At 38.4% G+C, this 16350-nt stretch overlaps 1 protein-coding gene across 1 annotated transcript in view; it reads left to right on the forward strand.

Annotated features, from left to right (window-relative positions):
• The window catches only part of Trpm6 (transient receptor potential cation channel subfamily M member 6), a 107993-nt gene that overhangs the window by 53734 nt on the left and 37909 nt on the right, over positions 1–16350 (forward strand). Inside the window, 5 exon segments of the mRNA XM_077797819.1 lie at positions 565–816; positions 2381–2555; positions 2759–2873; positions 6283–6476; positions 13772–13904. Coding sequence (XP_077653945.1) covers positions 565–816; positions 2381–2555; positions 2759–2873; positions 6283–6476; positions 13772–13904 — 869 coding nt within the window.

The following is a 16350-nucleotide window of genomic DNA, read 5'->3' on the forward strand; positions in this document are numbered from 1 at the left end:
ATGCCAGGAGAGCGTGTTAACGCTTGAGACACATCTCCAGCCCAATACTGAGTTTTAAATTGTCTTGGTGCTTCTCATCTTAGTTTTGGATAAATGAAAGCTAGAAAAGTACTATTTTCCTTTTTAAAAAAATTTCTAGGGGAGTTTCAATTAACTAGTATTAATGCTAACATTATTAATTTAATTTTAAATTAATTTTAATCAACAAGCATTAAAATATATTTATAGAATTGTTTGATCATTTTTTTAATATTTATTTTTTAGGTGTAGATGGATACAACATAATGCCTTTTTTTTTTTTTAATGTGGTGCTGAGGATCGAACCCAGATCCCGCTCATGCTAGGCAAGCGCTCTACCACTGAGACACAATCCCAGTCCCATGTTTAATAATTTTTTTACCTAGAATAACTTTTGTCTCAAATCCCTGTGTGATGTTAGGTTTAGCAGTGCAAAAAAAGATTGAACCCAGGACCTTCTGCATGCTAGGCAAGCACTCTACTATTGAGCGGCACCCCCACCCTTCTGCCTCGTTTTTTAAAAATTTCCCTTTCTTTCTTCTTCAGATCTGTATTTCAGAACCTGGGAAGATTACTCAAAAGGTGAAGGTATGGATTAGTGAGTACTGGAACTTAATGGAAACTGTGGCCATTGGCCTGTTTTCAGTTGGTTTTGGCCTTCGGTTGGGTAGCCCTCCTTTTCACACAGCAGGAAGACTAATCTACTGCATAGACATCATATTCTGGTTCTCACGGCTCATGGACTTCTTTGCTGTGAATCAACATGCAGGTCCATATGTGACCATGATTGCAAAAATGGTGAGTACAGTCTGGTTTCTATATGCAAGTGTTCTTTGTTAATGGTTCTGCCTAATTTCATGGTTCATATACAATAGTTTAACTTTGGGGATTAGTTCTAGAAGCACAGACAGATCATTCCATCATTATTTTCTATATAACCACAAATTCATATTTAATATGAATGATTTAATATGAAGGATGACACATTGGGTCATTGATCCAGATACTCCTTTGGTTAATATGGAATTGAGTCAAATTAGTCTTGGAGCACAATAATTTCATGTGTTAGATTTGTATGAGGCTACCACCAAGAATATTTTCTGCTGAAATCTTAATTAGTCTTTTATCACTCACCCTTACCACACTCAAATATAGTGCTTACTATGGGCCACACACTGTACTAAGTACCTTGTGTATATGAACTTTCTAGTTGTCATAACAACTTTATGGGACAAGTATAATTATTAGCCACATTTTACATACAAGGAAATGGAGGTTAAGTAAACTCAAGGACATGTGTAGGGGAGCCAGGATCCCAAAGTGGGCCACCTGGCTCCGTCTGTCATCTGAGCTTGCCGTATAGTTGTGTCAGTTTCTCCATCTGACTTTTGGCACATACCCAAGACCATTATTATTGTTTTTCCTTCCAGACCACTTGCTGACGGGGAAGGGACAAGTTCTGGAGAGTAGGAGTAGTGCTGAAACACAGGAAGGTGACAGAGAAGGGAGAACCTGCGGGAGTCCAGAGACCGATTTTTCTTACTTTTCTTTGTTTTCTCTAGTCTTGGTGACATTGGTATTTATTAATGGACTGTATGATGTAACTAGTATATCTCAATGTCTTAGTACAAGGTCATGGGTCTCTATGCAGTCACTCAGGGGGTACAGAACCCCTCCATTTTGTGGCATAGACATATCCCATTTGTAGCTTCTAAGGTTTCCCATAGCAGAGAATGACAGGGATAGAGAATCTAATGGCTTTTTACACCTCCGTACAGGAGGTGACCCAAGTCTCTGTCACTCCACAGCCTGTGAGCTAGAATGGGTCTCATGGCCCCAGCCTAATACCCAGTGAAATAAGGAGTGTGGGAAAGCATCCAGGTGCAGTGGTGCACCCATAATCCCAGCTACTGAGTCTGAGGCAGGAGTGTTACAAGTTTGAGTCCAGCCTGGGCAACATAGCAAGACCCTGTTTCAAAATAAAAAATAAAAAGGGCTGGGAATGTACTCAGTGGTAAAGTCCCCTTAGGTTAAATCTCTAGTATCACAAAACAAAACAAAAAGTTAGATATTAACTAAAAGCTGCTCACATTTTATATTTATTACTGTTTAAAAAAAGAAGCACGTATTCTCTACTCAGCGTATTTGTGTGGTTCCATAGATCAGTTTGACTTGAAACACATACTGTGCAGAGAAAAGGAAATAATTTGCCAAAGAAAATCCAGCTGTTTATAGAGTAGGGCATTTTAGTTAATGACTAGACAATGTTATTGATAAATGTAATTATGATGGCTGCTAGTATTTTTTTTTTTTAAATTTCAAATCTGTGGTAAAATTCCAGTTGAGCTGTGCTATTTTGCAGGCAGCAAACATGTTTTACATTGTCATCATGATGGCCATCGTCTTGCTGAGCTTTGGAGTGGCGCGCAAAGCCATCCTTTCGCCAAAGGAGCCTCCGTCTTGGAGCCTCGCTAGAGATGTTGTGTTTGAGCCATACTGGATGATGTATGGAGAAGTCTACGCTTCAGAGATAGATGGTACATAGGGGATTTGGCCAACATGCAGAAATTGAACCTTCATAGATACTCAGTTAAAAAAAAATAATCTGGAGAGTACTTATCTGAATCTAAGAAGTGCATAAAGTTTGGCATTTTGCAAAGTTCAAGTGCTCAGTGTCTGGGGAGGGTTTTGGGACTGTGGTTGATCATCTCTCTTGCTTATTTACATTCTCCGTGTGTAGTTTGTTCAAGCCAGCCGACTTGCCCTCCGGGTGCTTTTCTTACTCCGTTCCTGCAAGCTGTCTACCTGTTCGTGCAGTACATTATCATGGTGAACCTGTTGATTGCCTTCTTCAAGTAGGTGATTTTAATTATATTTGCTTGTTTTATTTAAATATAAGCTGGGGACAAGCATGTAGAGGAGATTTACTTGTATGTTGAGAATATTACCTCTGTTTTTGTGTTTCGTGTTTTATTTACTGTGGCTTTAAAGCATAGGCACGAAAATCCTGGTAGGAAGGAGCAGATCATGTGAGGCAATGAATCATTATCAATAGAGAGCATCCTGGGAAGAGATCTTGAGTTGTGATTAAGAGAGTCAGGTTCATGAAAGAGCAATAGTTTATGGGTCCTTAATTAAGGAGTTCTTAATGCACCTTTTACCCATGGGTCTCAGAATATCTCGTTCTGTCTTTTCTTCTCTCTTACTTTTCACTTTATCTACATCTCCTTTTTATGGATCATCTTTGTATCTCTGGACCAGACCTTGCTTTTCCTTTATGTATGTATTTATTTATTGTGATCTTGTTCAGTTTCTGTATATCTTGATATTCCTCTTTATATCTCTAGCCCGGCTCTTCTTATACTCCAGTCAGGTAGATTTAACTGTCCTCTTCCATCACTAGTCAGAAATGTAGTAGTTTCTTTTAAATTTAAACTGTCCAGACTCTTGATTCCTCTCTCTCTCACTGTGTACTTACTCTATTGCTAGTTGATTGCAAATCTGTGGGGAAGAACATGAGTTTCTTTTGGAACACCATCTTTTCAGCTGCTCAGAAGCCTGCTGGAGGGGCTGGGGATGTGGCTCAAGTGGTAGCGCGCTCACCTGGCATGCATGCGGCCCGGGTTCGATCCTCAGCACCACATACAAAACAAAATGTTGTGTCCGCCGATAACTAAAAAATAAATATTAAAGAAATTCTCTCTTTCTCTCTCTCTCTCTCTCTCTCTCTCCCTCTCTCTTAAAAAAAAAAAAAAGAAGCCTGCTGGAGTCATTTTCAATGACTGTTGTTTTCTCTGTCTCTAAACTGATAGAAACTGAGATTGAGTCAGCCCTTGCCTGTTTGACCACCTCTCACTACCGTACTGCTCTTACCATAGAGCCTCCTCATTTAATTTTCTGCTTCAGCCTTTGGCTCCTCTATTCTGTTCTTAACACAGTAGCTCAATTAAAACCCCTTAAAAACATATGTCAGATGAGGTCACTCCTCTGCTCCAGACCCTTGAGTGGCTTCCAATTTTCCTTTGAGCAAAAATCAAAATCCCTTCAATGACCCATATGGCCCATGTGATTTGGCTTCTGATCTTCTCAAATCATCCTTCACCCCACTTTTCCTTTAACTTATTTCTGTTTTAGTCAGCTTGTTTGCCACAAAATACCTGACAAGAACAACTTAAAGAAAGGAAAGTTTATTTTGTCTTAATGGTTTCAGTGGTTCAGTCCATGGTGGGCTGACTGAATACCCCTGGGCCCATGGTGAGGTAGAACATCATGGCGGAAAAGTGTGGAAGAGTAAAGCTGCTCTGTTCATGGTGGGCAGGAAACAGAAAAATAAAGGGAAAGGGGCTACAAGGAAGTCACCTCATACCAAATCATAGCATTCTCCAAACATACTGGCTGCTCTCAGTTTTTCAAACAACACAGATACATTCACACTTCTGTTCCCTCGGGAATGTTCCCCCAACACTTATACATGTGGCTCATTCCCTCATGCCCTGCTAGGCCTCACTTAAGCATTACAGTTCGAAGTTCAGCCCTCTTTACTCTTCCATATCCTTGGCATGTCTTGTGCCCCCCACCTTTAATGTTCACATGTAACATAGACATAATCTGGTTTATGCTTTATTTATTTATCATGTTATTCTGCTATTCAGCTCCTCTACTCCACAAGAAGAAATATTTTTTTCTAGATTTTTTTGCTCATGAATTTATCCCAAACACAGAAAAGAGCATCTGCTTATTTAGTAGATGCTTTATGAATGAAAACATACTAGTGAAGCATTGGCAAAAGGCTGGTATTTTCTGAATGCCTCTTATATGCCAGGCACTCTGCTGGGTATTTGATTCATTGATTATTTCACTGAAGAAAGATAAGAAAAAGAAAATCAGTGCATGGAAGCTAAGTTAAAAAAAAAAAGTAGAGAAGGTAGAGGGTGGAGGTAGGCAAAAATAAATCGTATCTCCCCCAAAGTGCATGTTGGTTTTGCACCTGGGTATAGAGGACATATCTTCCCAACTGTAACAAGACTATGTGTTAACTGTCATCTCTCTTAGTCTGGCTGTTTTTGACCATACTACATTTATTGACATTTAGGTATACTATGGCTATTTTTGGTATATCATATAATATTAAAATAGGATGTAAGATTTTTGTTTCTCAAACATGTTGGATGTCAGTGGGCACTGTGGCACACACCAGAAATCTCAGCAGCTCAGGTGGCTGAGACAGGAGGATTGTGAGTTCAAATCCAGCCCCATCAACAATGATGTGCTAAGCAACTCAGTGAAACCCTGTCTATAAATAAAATTATAAAATAGGGCTGGGGATGTGGCTCTGAGGCCGAGTGCCCCTGAGTTCAATCCCTGGTACCCCCCACCCCCAGCTCCTGCCCTCCCCACCATATTGGGTATCAAAAGAGAGGCTGAGAAATCCTCACATGGACCTATATTCTAATTTTAGAGATGAACACACTGAGGACTAAACAAGCTGACTGACCCCCAGATCAGACCACTTGTTCAGGGGCCCTTTAAGGCAATTATAGCAATTATTAAAGTATCTGAAATACACTATGAATGTCGCCATCTGCTGGTGGACAGGCAATAGTCGTGTTTGGACCGACAATTTGTAATGGAGTGGTTCTCACCACTCAAATGAGTTTCTAATTCAGTAGTTCTGGAATGGGGCCTAAGGATTTTCAACTCTGGCATGTTCTCAGGTGATGAGATGCTGCTGGTTCAGTGGCTGCACTTTGAGATCCACCCTGCCAACCCAGCCACCTATGTGTGGGTTGTTCACTGGATGCATCCTATGAAACTTCTCCCATTATCTGAAGTTGGTTTTTCCCAGGATATTTCCAATTCCTTCTCCTTATCATTGCTCAAGTTTAGTTTGCCTGTGCTTTTATGTGCTAAATTGAGCCACTCAAATTTAACTCTGCTGTTAAATTTTGTTAGTTCAAGCAAAATGCTAAGGTGGATATTCCATCATACTCTCCCCCCAAATCATACACTTTGATTACTTATCAAAGATCATATGTTGTTTTGAATAACTACCATTCACCATTATTTCCATCTTGAGTTTTATAATGTCAATATTTACTGTCTTCCTATTATAACTGATGTAATTTAAAGGAAAATCCAAAGTGACCTATAAAAAAGAAGTAGAAAAGGAGGATCAGAAAAATTGTACTCTAAAGAAAGAAACTAACTGCTGTTGTTTTGGGATCCCACATTAAAACCTTGTTCCTCTCTTTCTACAACTTACAGCAATGTGTACGTAGATATGAAATCCATTTCAAACAAGCTATGGAAATACAATCGCTATCGCTACATCATGACGTACCATGAGAAGCCCTGGCTGCCCCCACCTTTCATCCTGCTCAGCCACCTGGGCCTCCTCCTCCGCCGTCTGTGTTGTCACCGAGCTCCACATGATCAAGATGAGGGTGACGTTGGATTAAGTAAGTTTTTATTGGTGGGGCAGGAGGAAGGAAGAGAGTAAAGGGTGGAGGTCCATGGTGAAGACACACTGGAGCACTGAGAATTAAAATCAAGGGCCCAGGATGAAAGACAGAGTTAATTAACAATAGACTGTCAGCAGGTGTACCTGGTCTAGGTAAATACATTGACCTCGTTTGTGGCCCTTTGCCAAGATAAGTGATACTTTGAAGGAAAGGAACAGGTAGGGACAGAATCAGTGTTTGAATGTGGAAAAGCTTTCTGTTATCTGGAACCTGTGTTTTCCCTGCTGACCTGGTAGCTCACTGAAGAAACTCCTAGGGAGTCGTCACCTAATCCTTACTCATTTCCCTGTTATGGAAGGTGGAATTTAAATAGAAAGCCATTCCAGAAGGCCTTGGGTTTGAAGGCGAATACAGAAGCAAGGCTTTGCTTAACTGATTAACTAGAGTTCTGAGTCTCTGGTTCTGTCATCTGTGGAGGATGAAGGGAGCTCTGAAAGGGATATTTCTAATTTTTAAAAACTTCAATTCAGGATGCAGAAATATGGAATTATGGGTTCTCACTTTTTGTTCTTCTAGAGTGCAAATCTACATATTTGGACATTTTTCTAGTTCATCTTGTTTAGTTGTTTAGTCTAATTAAATTCTTTTTTTCTTTTCATTGTGCTGGGGATTGAACCCAGGCCTTCCAGCATGTGTAAAAAGCACTCTACCACTGAACCACACCCTCTGCCCTTCTTTGCCAAATCATGACTATGATATGACAGCCCACTCACTGTCCTAAGAGAACATTGTCCATTGTGCTGTACAGACCCTCTATGGTGCCTGTCAAAAAATCCCACAGTTGGTACCAGGTCCATTTCTAGGTTAATTCCTACACATAGCAGTCAGTGACATAAAGTCACGATACTTTATCCCAATTCCTTAATCCAGAATACTTCTGAAAACTGAAAGTCTTAATTTTTTTAATAAACTGGGGAAAATTCATTTGGCCAGAAAAGGAGCAGAAGAAGGAAATGCAGTATTATTATTCATTGATTTTATTGTAGAAATAGTAATGTTTTGATTTTGGGGAATGTTCTAGCCTGAACTAAGGAGTTCACATTATTTATAATGTATATACCATGTTACTTTTCTAAAACTAAAAAAGAAAAATTTTGAATTATATTGCAGATAAGGGATAGTGGACTATTTATATTAATAGGGAGCCATATTGTCCCCTACAATGTCATTATGGGGTTGAAAGGTCATCATACTCTTTCGCTAGTTGTAGTTGGTTCTGTGAAGTACCTTCTTCCTTCAAGAGTCACTTTGAAGATTTAAAAAAAAATTTCTTCCCAATAGATTTAGCTTTTAGAATGAAGCCAAGGCACAACTGAAATTAAGTTGGAGACTTATAATTATACTGTAAATTTTAGGCCTCTAATAGAGAGACATCCCAGGCATTGGCCACAGAACCACTGCAACCTAATAGGGTGTGAACCAGTGAAGAGATTCTGGAATTGGTTAGGCTTTGCCTAGACTTTCTGGTGTCCTATAAAAGAGGCTTTCCTGGGCTTACTGTTATCATGGCTTACAGGACAATTCCTTTAAAAAACTCAAGTTAACTTTTCTTTTTTGTGTGGTAAAGGCTGTTATTTAATCATTTAAAATATATCTTATGGAATTTACATGCTTTTCAATTGAATGTGACTTTGACCCCGAGCTCTGGAACATTTTCATGGAGTTACTTCCGATTCTTTATGGAGGATAGAGACATTTACACACGGGGCAGCAGTGACACCTGGTGGATAGTCGTAGGAATGCTCCCCATTTGCAAGGTGCATCCATCTCTGAAATTGCAATTTTAATAGTTTGCTTCTGGAGTCCACAGCAAAGACTCACCTCAGGACAGTTTTTTAAAAAATTTTCTACAGCCTGTATATTTATTATATAAGACTACATAACACGGAGATAAAATGAAAAATAAAAATGATATAGTCCCAAATATTAACATGGTTATTTCTGAGTGGTGCAATTAGGATTTTTTTTTAAACATTTGCTTATTTAGATTTCTTAAAGGCTCTGCAATCAGCATGTATTACCTCATATGAAAAGTTAGAGAAGTGAAAACTAACTATTCTTTCAGACTTCCTTCCTTCTGCTTCTACTATGTTCCTTTGCCATCTACAGGAAAGGCCTGTGAGAGTGTTATTTTTTTCTGAGCCATTTACCTTCTTTCCCAGTTTTCACATAGTATGTGGTGCATGGTAAACGATTCTCTGTAAAAATCTCTTCTTTTTAGTTACACATGACAGTAGAATGTATTTTGTATATGTAATTTTATATATACATAGAGTATAACTTGCTCTATTTAGGATACTACTCTTGTGTTTGTACATGATATGGGTTACCCTGGTTGCGTATGCAAATATAAGGCTAGGAAAGTTATGTCCTATTAATTATACTGTCTTTCCTAGTTCCCTGACCTCTCCCTTCCCTTTGTTTCCCTTTGTTTAATCCAATGGATTTCTGTTATTCCCCTTTCCAACCCTGCTTGTTTTGGGTTAGCATCACATATCAGAGAGAATATTTAGCCTTTGGTGTTTGGGGACTGGCTTATTTCACTTAGCATCAGATTCTCCACTTCCATCCATTTACCAGCAAATGCCATAATTTCATTCTTCTTTATGGCTGGGTAATATTCCATTGTGTATATATACCACATTTTATTTATTCGTTCATCTGTTGAAGGACACCTAGGTTGTTTCCATAGCTTGGCTATTGTGAGTTGAACTTCTATAAACATTGATGTGGCTGGGTCAATGTAGTATGCTGATTTTAAGTCCTTTGGGTATAGACCAAGGAGTAGGATAGCTGGGTCAAATGGTGGTTCCATTGCATATTTTCTAAGGAATCTCCATACTGCTTTCCATAGTGGTTGTACCAATTTGAAGCCCCATCAACATTATCTGAGAGTACCTTTCACAACTTGGCCAACATTTCTTATTACTTGTATTCTTGATAATTGTGATTTGGATGGTAGTGATATGGAAGCTCAGTATACTTTATTTTGCATTTCTCTAACTTCTAGAGATGTTGAAAATTTTTTCATTGTTTTTTGTCCATTTGTATTTCTTCTTCTGTGAAGTGTTTGTTCAGTCACTTTGCCCATTTATTGATTGGGTTATTTATTTTTCTGACGTTGAGTTTTTTGAGTTCTTTGTATATCCTGGAAATTAATCCCTTGAACATTGATGCAAAAATTCTCTATAAAATACTGGCAAAATTCATACAAAAACATATCAAAAAGATAGTGTACCATGATCAAGTGGGGTTCATTCTAGGGATGCAAGGTTGGTTCAACATACAGAAATCAATAAACATAATTCACCACATCAATAAACTTAAAGACAGGAATCACATGTTTATCTTAATAGATGTAGAAAAGCATTTGACAAAATTCAGCATCCATTCATGCTCAAAACATTAGAAAAACAAGGAATAATAGTAACATATCTCCACCTGGTAAATGCCACATGTGCTAAACCCAATGAAAACATCATTCTCAATGGAGAAAATTTGAAAGCCTTCCCTCTAAAAACTGGAACAAGATAGGGATGCCATCTTTCACTACTCCTATTCAACATAGTCCTTGAAACTGTAGTCAGAGCAATTAGACAAAAGAAAGAAATTAAAGGGATATGAATAGGAAAAGAAGAGTTCAAACTATCCCTATTTGCCTATGACATGATTATATATTTAGAAAACTCTATTGGAAAGCTTCTAGAACTCATAAACAAATTTAGCAAAGTATCACAGTAGGAAATCCAACAAATCAATTGCATTTCTATACACCAGTGGTATATTAGCTGAAAGAGAAATCGGGAAAACTATTCCCTTTATGATAGCCTCAAAGAAAAGTATTTGGGAATCAATCTAACTTCAGAGGTGAAAGACCTGTATAATGAAAACTACAGAACACCAAAGAAAGAAATTGAAGGAGATCTCAGAAAACGGAAAGATCTCCCATGTTCCTGGATAAGCAGAATTAATATTATTAAAATGGCCATACTAACAAAAGTGCTATGCAGATTTAATGCAATTCCTATTAAGATCCCAATGATCTTCTTCATAGAAATAGAAAAAGCAATCATGAAATTCATCTGGAAAAATAAGAGACCCAGAATAGTTAAAGCAATCCTTAGCAAGAAGAGTGAAGCAGGTGGCATCACTATACCACACCTTAAACTGTACTACAGAGCAATAGTAACAAAACCAGCATAGTATTGGCACCAAAATAGACTTGTAGACCAATGATACAGAATAGAGGACACAGAGACAAACCCACATAACTATAATTATCTTATTTTAGATAAAAGTGCCAAAAACATGCATTGGAGAAAAGATAGCTTCTTCAACAAAAGATGCTGGGAAAACTGGAAATGCATATGCAACAAAATGAAATTAAACCCGTATCTCTCGCCATGCATAAAACTCAACTCAAAGTGCATCAAAGACCTAGGAATTAAACCAGAGACACTCCACCTAATAGAAGAAAAATTAGGCCCAAATCTCCATCATGTCGGATTAGACCTGGACTTCCTTAATAAGACTCCTATAGTGCAATAATTAAGATCAAGAATCAATAAATGGGATGGGCTCAAACTAAAAAGTTTCTTCTCAGCAAAAGACACAATCAGGTGAATAAAGAGCCTACATTTTGGGAGCAAATTTTTTATCACATGCACATCAGATAGAGTACTAATCTCTAAGATAAATAAAGAACTTAAAAATTTTAATACCCCCAAAACAAATAACCCAATCAATAAATGGGCCAAGGACCTGAGGACACATTTCTCAGATATACAATCAATCAACAAATATATGAAAAAATTGTTCCACATCTCTAGCAATTAGAGAAATGCAAATCACATCAACTCTAAGATTTTATCTCACTCCAGTCAGAATGGCAGCTATAAAAAATACAAACAACAATAAGTGTTGGCGAGGATGTGGGGAAAAAGGCACACTCACACATTGCTGGTGGGACTGCAAATTGGTGCAGTCAATCTAGAAAGCAGTATGGAGATTCCTTGGAAAACTGGGAATGGGACCACCATTTGACCCACCTATCTCTCTCCTTGTTCTATACCCAAAGGACTTAAAAACAGCATACTACAGGGACACAGCCACATCTGTGTTTATTGCAGTACAGTTCACAATAACTAAACTGTAGAACTAACCTAGATGCTCTTCAGTTGATGAATGGATAATGAAAATATGGTATATATACACAATGGAAAACTATTCAGCATTAAAAGAGAATAAAGTCATGGCATTTGCAGGTAAATGAATGGAGTTGGAGAATATAATGCTAAGTGAAGTTAGCCAATCCCCAAAAAACAAATGCTGGATGTTTTTTCTGATTTAAGGATGCTGATTCATAATAGGATTGGGGTGGGGGGAGCATGGGTAGATTAGATGAACTCTAGATAGACCAAAGGGGAGAAAGGGGTAAGGAAGGAGAATGGAGGTAGGAACGACAGTGGAATGAGATAGACATAATTACCCTAAGTACATGTATGAAGACATGAATGGTGTGAATATACTTTGTGTACAACCAGAGATATGAAAAATTGTACTCTATATGTGTAATATGAATTGAATGCATTCTGATGTCATACATAACAAATCAGAATAAAAATTGGAAAAAAAGAAAATATGTTCTCTATATAAATCATTTTCAAAGAATAAGTGAGAGAGACTCAGCCTGGTGTTTCCACCTCTTTCTTTTTAAAATTTTTTTTATTTGTTCTTTTTAGTTATGTATGACAGTAGAATGTGTTTTGACATATTATACATACATGGAGTATAGTTCCTCATTCTTGTGGTTGTACATAATGTGGAGTTACAAATGGTCATGTATCCAGATGCTTTTGTGTAGTACTTCTCCATTAATATTAAGAATACAATGTGACAATCTTTTATCATACAAGCTACATTGCTATCATTTTTATTTTTAAAAGCATTTGTTTGTTGTTTTTTATGGTGCTGGGGATTGAACCCAGGGGCTTGCCTATGCAAGGCATGTTCTCTACTCCTGAGCTACACACCCAACCTAGTTCTATCATTTTTAATACAAGTGGAAAGAAAAATCTCATATCCTTTGTCCATTTTGTGTGTTGCTGTTGCAAAATACCTGAAACTATTTCTAAAGAAAAGAAATTTACAGTTGACTTTGTACTAGTTTGTACTTTAAGGCTCCCCTTTTACACAGATTTTATTTTTGAAGATTTGCAACAATCTGAAAAACTTGAAGACATTTCTACACAGTAGAAATATCAAGAAAATGAAGAAAAAGTTATGTCATGAATACATAAAATAGGTATAGAAAATTGTCTATTTTATCACTACATTAAAATATACACAAAATATTACTAGTACAAATTATGCACAAAATTATATAAAAACTAAAATTTGTAGAACAGTTATGGTGCCAGAGTAGTTATGGTACCATTTGCAATCAAGGAAATTTAAACAAATGTAAAGATGCAGCATTAAATCACAACTACATAACAGTAACTGTGCCACACACTATGTTATTGTGATTATCTTATAGCCACCTACTCCTGTTGTGGTGAGCTCAAGTGTTTTAACTATCTACTTTAAATGCATGAAACACTGATTATCACACGAGCAGTTCATCTTTCCAGTAAATTGCTTATCATAGTAAAAAATGATCTCTCACAGTTCTTCCAAATTTTTTCACAATATATTATACAGAACACATATTAATCATATATTTGGTAAGACTGTCAACTGCAGGCTATTAGTAGTTAGGTTTTTGGAAAGTCAAATGTTATATGTGGATTTTTGACTGCATGGGCCTCAGTGCCTCTAACCCTCATGTTGTTGAAGGGTCATCTCTATTTAGTAGGTGGCTTTGGAGGCTGAAAATTCAAGATCAGGTGGCTCCATCTGGTTGGCCTTTCGTGAGGATCTTGTAACATGGTGGATGACAGCATGGAGGTGGTTAGGTACATGGAAAGACAGGAGGCAAGGGGTGGAGGTCCAGGCTTGTTCTAACTGGTCCTGTGAGAGCTACATTAATCCCTTCCAAGGATGGTGCCCCATAGTTTGATCATCTCTCAAGGGTCTCACCACCTCAGCAACACTGCACTGAGCACCAGGCTTTCAGTACATGATCCTCTGGGAGACACACTCAAGCTGTATCCAAACCACAGCATACTCTGTATCAGCTTCCATTAAGGGAAAGAATAATCTTTTTTTACATATAAAATTTATCACCACAGAACTCTACCTGAGTAAGGAAGATCTGAAAAAACTTCATGATTTTGAAGAACAGTGTGTGGAGAAATATTTCCATGAGAAGATGGAAGGACTGAACTGTAGCTTTGAGGAAAGAATCCGAGTGACATCAGAAAGGTAAAGTGTTTATCTTTTTAAAAATTCCCAAAGCCTGATTCTATTAGAATATCTAAAAGAGTAGAAAGACCCACTTTTAAATCCCAGAAGTTTGAGTTCTCTACAATTTGAATCATTTATTAGCTCATGCAATTTATGTAATCAATGTGTATTTACTGAGCATCTATTACGTCAGGTAATCTTCTCATTTCTAGGAATAAGTGGAGAATAAGAGACTATCCTCTTTGAGGACTTACATTCTAGTGTATGTATGTAGAGGGGGAGGGATGAAAGAAATGAAAGAAGTAGACAACAACAACAAAAAATGCCAGGAAACACAATTTAATATTAGTAAAAGAGCTATGAAGAAAAATGAAGCCGTTTAAGGGAATGGGAAATGATGGTGGTGTGAGGTCTCGCGGAGTTGGGAGTGTTGGGTTGGACTGCTATAGATAGCCTTGTTCAGGAGGGTCACTGTGAGAAGCGCAAAGGAGTGGGCCAGGCAGGGCCACCTCATGGAACAATGAACTCCACCAAAAGAGCACAGATGCAGCCACCTGGGTCCCCGGGGGTGGAGTGCAGTGTGGTTATGAAGAGGCATGGGGTCTCAGATAGGCAGCTCCCTGACCAGCAGTTGGGTGGTGGAGCTGCTGGCAGCCTGAGGAGTCCTGGAGACAGCGATTACAGACAATGTTTGTTACAAGTTTCACTGTGAAGGGAATCGAGATGGAATATAAGGACATGATGAGCTCCTGGTATTTTGTTTCATGAGGAGAAAACAAAATAAATAAATATGGTCCTGGAAATGCACCATCAAGGGAGAAACTGCAGAAGCAAGGAGGAGGCAGTTTGCTGTAAGGAAGTCCCTGAGAAGCTGGGTTAATGGAGGACCCAGCTTTTCCCCCAGGAAAGGAGACAGGAGAGAATATGGCTGGTGCACCTGAAGAAGCAAACAGGGTGTGGGCACACAGCTCTTGAGGCAAGGCCATTGGTGGAGAGTACTTGTGGGTATGTGTATTTTGGGGAGAGGATGGTGCTCTTGGGAGACCATTCAAAGGTTTGAGGAAAAAGAGAAAGATACCTTGGAGCAAGTGGATACTGAGAAACCTGATGGCCTCCAAGGCATTGCGGGTGTGTTACCAGTTGCAGATGCCTGGCCTGCGTTAAGATGTGGAAGACTGTGTGTGACTATATACATTTTTAGAAACAGAATTGCTCTTGTGTTCCTTCATTTAAAAAAAAATATATAAGAAACTAGTTAGGTGTGGTGGTGCATGCCTTTAATCCCAGTGGCTCAGGAGGCTGAGGCAGGAGCTTTGCAAGTTCAAAGCCAGCCTCAGCAACTTAGTGAGGCCTTAGCAACTTAGCAAGACCCTGATAATAAAATATAAAAAAATTATATATAAAAAAATAAAAATGTAATACAAAATAAAATATAAAAAAAGCTGGGGATGTAGCTCATTGGTAAAGTATCCCAGGTTCAATCCCTGGTAGCAAAACAAAACAGAACACCACAAAACAATAACACCAATGAAACAAAATAAAATATACAAGAAACCGACTACAAAATGTTGAATCTAATTCTGCATATATTTTTCCATCTATTTTAGATAGACGTGAATTCTTAAATATAACTTTATTTAAAGCTGAATCATATTATGAACTTTCTAAATGGCTCACCACAGGCAAAAGTTCTATTTATATGATTCTATACTTTTCTATTGATACCATATTTATGTAAATGTGTTTATGTAGCTGATTGAACTTCAGGTCTTCAGAAGATGGGTCCCACAGCCTGGCCCAGGTAGTGGTGGCGGGAGAGAGTGAAGAAAAAATCAGAAAGAACAATTCGTGAGGCATGGTGGGGACCAGATGGAGCCAGTGGAGAGGATGGGATCCAGGATGACTGACTCTGCCGTCTGTCACAGAGGTAGTCAGGTGAAAGGTGGCACCACCAAGATAGAGCATACACAGGGTATAGGGAAAAGCAGCTTAGATCTGTGGAGCTTGAGATTTTGGGGGCACATCCAGCTGAAGATGTCCAGGAGGCTTTGAATGAATGGATCTGAAGCCCTGGGGCAAGTTGGAATTGGACAAAGAGACCATCTGCCTCTTGGGAGAGTTAGTTGTAGGAGTCACCTGCTTGTTGTTGCAAACAAAAGGAATGAGGAAGCTCTAACTTAAAAACCTCATCCATTTTCCCTCTTGATGGGGTTGTTTTAACAGCACAAATTTTACACTGTCCTCCTTGCTAAGGTCATTTCTGGGGAGCACATAAATAAGGTGTGGGAAAGAGAGAAGAAAATTTTCTGAGGTAACTGAGCCATAGTTTGAAGATCAAGAGAAAGGAGATTAGGGGCCCAGTCACGTCTGCCTACCTCTAAAGAAGATACCACCTACAGCCTTCCAGAATGAAATAAGTTATGAACGTGGAACGAGAGCGTGCATTAGGGCCGTGTGCTGTCTT

This window comes from Urocitellus parryii, chromosome 4, assembly GCF_045843805.1.
Source record: "Urocitellus parryii isolate mUroPar1 chromosome 4, mUroPar1.hap1, whole genome shotgun sequence".
Taxonomy (NCBI): Eukaryota; Metazoa; Chordata; class Mammalia; order Rodentia; family Sciuridae; genus Urocitellus; species Urocitellus parryii.